The sequence below is a fragment of the Motacilla alba genome, chromosome 5, assembly GCF_015832195.1.
Source record: "Motacilla alba alba isolate MOTALB_02 chromosome 5, Motacilla_alba_V1.0_pri, whole genome shotgun sequence".
Lineage (NCBI taxonomy): Eukaryota > Metazoa > Chordata > Aves > Passeriformes > Motacillidae > Motacilla > Motacilla alba.
Window position 1 is genome coordinate 10,899,310 of NC_052020.1, and position 6,000 is coordinate 10,905,309.

Below are 6,000 nucleotides of genomic sequence, written 5' to 3' on the forward strand. Positions count from 1 at the left end.
GGACAAAGTCTTTAACAGAAAATCTACTGCTGCAGAGCAGGAATAAGGGGTAGAAATAAGGTCCTGATGCAAACATTTGGCAGTGGTTTGGATGAAGAGCTCTCTCTCGTTTCAGTTAAGATATGTTTACTGAGAATTACAACATATTGTAAGAATTTAGCAGTATCATTGAAGAATTAATATTACTGGTAGTACTGTGATATCTAATAGTTTTCTTCAGTGTAGAATCACTGAAGCCACAAAGACTGCTTTTTCATACTTAATTTTGTGAAACTGAAGTACTAAAAAATGATCTTAAAACTCTGGATCAAGATAAGAGGAGCTGATTTCAGTTTTATTTTACATAAACAAAACCAAGCCTATAAATGAGGTTCAGTTTTCAAATTGGAGTGGAGATTAAAGGAATTCTTTCTATTAACTGGAATGAAGAGCTTAGGAATTTGCATGTGGAAGAGGCCACATGAGACGTGGAATCACAGATGCAAGAACTATTTGGAGCTTATCTGAAGCATTTGGATTGGGGCAGCATGTGGGGAAGGACTCCTGGCTGAGTTAGCTTCCAAAACTCAGCAAGAATTATTTGGGAGTAAGCAGAGCTTAAAATGAATAGGGAAAAAAAGGGACAGAGCAGCACAGAAAATGACATTTGATAGTAGATCTTCTCAACTGGTACAAAATAACCTGAAAAACTGAAATAGTTTTGTTACCCTCATAGTATGTTAATATGGTTTTATTGCTGCTTCCACACAGAACCACTCTACAGTGTTGCATTTGGGAATTTGGAACTTGCACAGAATGACCTGATGAACTAAAATTTGCTTAATTACCTCTTTTTTGTTACCCCCACGTTTTCCTAATAGGACATTTCATTTTCTGAGATGACACTAGGTCTTGCACAAAGGTATAAAAGCATATTCTAGTATGCTACTGCACTTCTAAACCATGATTCTTTAATTACTGTCCAGTTCAGTGCTCTCCTGGCCATTTCTACAACACCACAACTCACCGATGTATTCGCTGTGCAATTGGGACATACCAGCCTGAGTTTGGACAAAATTACTGCATTTCCTGCCCTGGAAACACCACGACTGATTTTGATGGGTCAACAAACGTAACACAGTGCAAAAGTAAGTACGGCAAGATGGTTTTGATGCTCTCTTACAAATAAAAAGACCGGGCCATTAATGTTCAGAGTGGCCCTCAGGGCAAAACTCAGTTTTGCTCCAGGGAGCTGGAGAGAAGGCAGAGCTTCTCCTCTTTTCCTGCCTGCATCTCACCCCGCATGGCTCACTGAGGTCTGTGAGAGACCATTTCTGCAGACTGGTTCCATCAGCCTTGTCAAGGTAAGGGATGACTGTGTTTTGCCAGTTGGTTCTGGGTTGCTCGGGGTCTTGTTATTAAATCTGTTCTCTCCTCATACAGCAGAGTTTGTGTCCTCAACACCTTGATTTGTTCCCTCCTATTAAGAGGAATGGAAGCTGGCTCACAAAAGTTAACAGCTCCAGTAATCATTTCTTGCTAATAACAACCTTTGAAAGAGTCCATTACAAAGGGAGCCACTGTTCTGGATTTATGGTAGCTGAGGTAAATTCAAGAGGGAGAGTGGAGGGCAGAGAGGTGACTGCTCAGAACCACCTCTGGAGAGCCTACATGCACACAGACACATGCAAACAACACAGGAATGTGAGAGGCTGGCAAAGAGAGCTGTACCTGCAGCAGATGCAAAAAGGAAAATGTGTGTCTCACCCGCGCAGCTGATGTGACTGCAGGAGGGCTGCAGGGTGACCTCTCTTTGCCATGTCCTGCTGAGCTCGCTCCTTTTGCAGACAGGCAGTGTGGAGGGGAGCTGGGAGATTACACTGGATATATTGAATCGCCCAACTATCCCGGGGACTACCCTGCAAACACCGAGTGCACTTGGAACATCAACCCACCGCCCAAGCGCCGCATCCTGATCGTGGTCCCAGAAATATTCCTGCCCATCGAGGACGAGTGTGGAGACTACCTGGTGATGAGAAAAAGCTGTGAGTCTGAACCACCCACTGGGGCACAGCTCAGGGGGAAGCACAGGGCTCTCACAGGCATTGCTGTTTGCAGAAACTGAATGTAGCCTGCCTGGCCTCTACTTAAGAGCAGAAATTTCTTTCATGGCAAATGAAGAAGTCCTGTTTGGCAATGCTGCCCCGTAGTTTCCAGTGAAATTCAGAGGGTACAAGGCCATGATGTGTCAGTGAGCTGAGAGAAATATTGTTAAGAAGGGGTAGATGGCTCAAGCTAACCATTATGCTAAGAAGTTCTAGCCTGGGTTAGGAAAGAGGAAATGCTTGCTAATCCTTACAGGTGCCTGATGTGTGGATAAACAACCTCAGTTTCTAGTGTAGGCACGTCCTTCAAACAGTAGACTGTTATTTTAGGAAAAAGGAAAATATTCCCTCACCAAGAAGTCCCTCATTGATGCCCTGCCATTCACTGATGGCCTGCCACATTTTGAGGAGTTTTCTTGACACCAGCAAGCATTTTTCTCGTGGTAACAGAGCAAACAGCTCTACCAGCTCTTTAGCAGGAAGCATTGTCACACGACTGCCTTTTGTGTGTTTGCTTTGAAAGCTTCTTCCAACTCGGTGACCACGTACGAGACCTGCCAGACCTACGAGCGCCCCATAGCCTTCACCTCCAGGTCCAAGAAACTGTGGATCCAGTTCAAGTCCAATGAAGGGAACAGTGCCAAAGGATTCCAAGTCCCTTATGTAACCTATGATGGTAAGTGGGAGTGAGCAGCTGGGCTGATGTGGGCCAGTGCAGCTGCAGCAGTGCAGCGTTCCCCTCCCTAAGCAGCAGGGCAGCCCAGTGCTCCAGCAGTATCACTAGGAGCTGCTTCCAGGAGCTCTTTCACTTAAACCTAATCTAAGGAATTCTGCAGTGCACTGCAGTCTTTTAAGTGCCACCATGTCTTCCAAACAAAAAGCTGGAGTTCTGGGCTCTGGCCTGCAAATCACAGAGCTCAGACACAGAATCTAAGTTTTATGCACTTCTGTACCTTTCCATCTTCTTTGGGAGGCCCCATTTAGGAATTAGGTGGAGCCCAAGCACCTGTGTTTTATGGTGTTCCTGCTACCATTTGTGGCCTAGAATCAGATGGCAAAATATATGTATTGAAAAGAAGCTCGAGGGGAAAGGTTTTCACCTCACCCTTGTCAGAATCACGAGGTGTGAAACAGGAGCTGAGGATTTGCACTTCAGCATGAGTGAGGTGATACTGTATGTTCTGCTCACACTGGGTTAATTGTGAGGAAGTCATCCCTGCTGTGGTCTGCAGAATTTCACTAGTGGTGGAAAAGTAATTTTTCAGGGGAGAACCTCTCCTTTTGAAGAATTTCAGGTTATGATTGACCAGGGGGGTTGCTTTTAAGAAAGCATTCTTTTACATAATCTTTTTATTCCTTCTTCCTGTAGAAAGAAGTCAATAACGGGTTGTGGGTGTGCACAGATGGGTTCCTGCAGCTCAGCTGGTTTGAAGCAGGTTACTTGGTTACCACATGCACTCCAGTCTTGGGTGCTTTATGATTTCCTTTGCTTTTGACAGATTGATGCCGAGCAGCTCGGCAGAGTACACTGTTCTCATAATAAAAAGTGTTAAGAATATTTTCTTACTGCTAATATGAGAGCCAAGTACTACTGGTTCTTCTGAGGCAGGGCTTCCATGTGTAACCACGGGAGGCATTGAGTATGTAAGTGAAGGGAAGCTGCAAATTGCTCTCTTGTGCATTCCCCCCAGAGGATTACCAAGAGCTAATAGAAGACATTGTTCGGGATGGCAGACTTTATGCATCTGAAAATCATCAAGAAATACTTAAGGTACGTTCCTTTCACCAAACATGTTGGTTTTGATTGGAAATCGTATTATTTGGTACAAGTGAGTTTGCTTCTGAGTCTGTTCCTTGGTGCACCAGGCATGAGCTGCTTCAGGGAAATGGGGTGAATCAGCAGATCCTGGTTGTGCAGAGCAGTGGGTAGGGGACCCTTTGCTCAGGGGGACTGAAGGTGGATCAGAGCTACCAGGGAAACCGATTTATTGGGAAACCCTTGGTGCTGCTCCTTGTAGCCTGTAGATTACCAAAGGACTTTTCTTCCTGTGCAAAAAAAAAAAAAATCTCTTTGTGGATTTCTCCAACCTTGGTTAGGGGACTTCCACAGGCGAGTTGAGTGCACGCCTTTGTTTTGCTGGATATTAGCTCAAGTGTGTGTTCATTTTGTGGTTTCTTTGCTGTTCTTGGATGTATGAGGAGGGAAGAAATTCTGGAGCTGCTAATGTAGAACACCAGTGACTTTCCAGGAGCCTGAAAGTCAGCCTTGCTCTGCTCCGCTTCCAAGCCCCTGAAACACTCGAAAAGTAAAATGCCCCATAATGTTTTTTGACTTAGACAGGCATTAAAATTTGGTAATAATGACCATAACACCTCTGTGGAGCTACTACAAAATCTGCTTCCCTTTTCCCAGGACAAGAAGCTGATAAAAGCCTTGTTTGACGTGCTGGCACACCCGCAGAACTACTTCAAGTACACAGCCCAGGAGTCCAGAGAGATGTTCCCAAGATCCTTCATTCGGCTGCTGCGCTCCAAAGTTTCCAGATTTTTGAGGCCTTACAAATAGTTGGCACTGAACTTAAAAGCTGAACCAGCCCTGGGCATGCACAGAGGGGCTGTGGTAGGTGGGGCTGCTCTCTGTGTTTTACACACTGGCAGAGACACTCCAGGGAAGCTCGCCAGCTCCGTTCTTGGCAGAGTTTGGCTTTCTCAGCTAATATAAATATTTTGGTGAACAGAATTTTGATTCCTTTCCAGATAATACCTTTTGGGTACCAAAGGATACCTCACAGGTCCCTGAATTGGAGACTGCCCATGATTTCTATAACTGAAGGGCGCCAAGCAGAAGTTTGTAGAGCTCTGCCCCGTTGCTTCATCAGCGCCTCTAAAAGCTAATGAGGACAGACAGGCTAAGTAGTGTGGTTTGGGATGGACCCTGGGCTGCATGGATGCACGTTACCTCAACAAAGCTGGGCTCGTGTATCGCTGAAAGTGAGAACAGGATTGATGACTCTCTCAACATTTGCTACGCAGGAAATTCAGAGCTAAGGTTGACACAGTTTTAATTCAAACCAGTGAGGCCAAGAACTGCACAAGGTGCAGTTTTTTCTCTGAACTACATGTGGCATGAAGCAAAGGGTTGAATATCAGCTTGAATGTTCAGGGTCTGGCTCACACAGTGTCCATGCTAGAGACCTACTGGCTTACATGGAGTGATACCAGAATAAACTGTGGGCACCACAGCAGTGGAAAACAGGCCCTGACCCACTGGACATTTCCATTTTGGGCTGTCTGCAGCTGGTAGAGCAGATCAGATGATTTCCTAAATCCCAGTGTTGTCCCCATGCATAGACATGGGACAGCAAAAGGCATTTTCCAAGCTGTGTAAAATTCTGCCCTCTGAGCACCTGCAGGTGAACACAGAAGCCCCATTTTAAATGCAGGCTTTGCATAGATGATGCTCTTGGTACAACGCTGCTTAAAGCTGAATAAGGTTCTTGCGTGAGCCTCAGTTGTCATATTCTCTACCTTTTCTGAGCACCTTGCAATGGCCTTGTGGAGCAGAGGAGAGCTGCTTTCCCTGTCTGGCTGGAGAGGAGAGGTGCAGTGATTCAGCCACACTGTGGCCACACAAGCTGTCTATGGCAAATCGTTCCTCAGGATTCCCAGGCTCTGTGCCCTTCTCCCCAGGCTGTGTTTGCTATTGGAGACAAGGCTATTCTGAGAGGGCCTGTAGGGAAATCTGTGTTGGTCAAATTGTTGTCTCAGTGCTCTTCTGTCCACACCTACATCTCCCCTGGCTACACAATCCATTCTCTCAGAGTAATGTACCTTGAGGACCTTCTGCCTTAAGGGAGATAGCCACAGTCCCATCCATTTGGAAATGGACTTGGGACTTCTGTCCTTTGGTCACTGG

The 6,000-nt window shown here is 45.6% G+C and overlaps 1 protein-coding gene across 3 annotated transcripts in view; it reads left to right on the forward strand.

Moving 5' to 3' along the window:
- The window catches only part of SCUBE2 (signal peptide, CUB domain and EGF like domain containing 2), a 35,776-nt gene extending 31,091 nt beyond the window's left edge, over positions 1 to 4,685 (forward strand). For all 3 annotated transcript variants that reach the window (XM_038139220.1, XM_038139222.1, XM_038139221.1), the window contains 5 exons: positions 966 to 1,127; positions 1,827 to 2,024; positions 2,608 to 2,760; positions 3,776 to 3,855; positions 4,498 to 4,685. In XM_038139220.1, coding sequence (XP_037995148.1) covers positions 966 to 1,127; positions 1,827 to 2,024; positions 2,608 to 2,760; positions 3,776 to 3,855; positions 4,498 to 4,650 — 746 coding nt within the window. In that variant the 3' untranslated portion in view covers positions 4,651 to 4,685. The remainder of the gene's footprint in view (positions 1 to 965; positions 1,128 to 1,826; positions 2,025 to 2,607; positions 2,761 to 3,775; positions 3,856 to 4,497) is intronic.
- Positions 4,686 to 6,000: the final 1,315 nt, after the last annotated feature.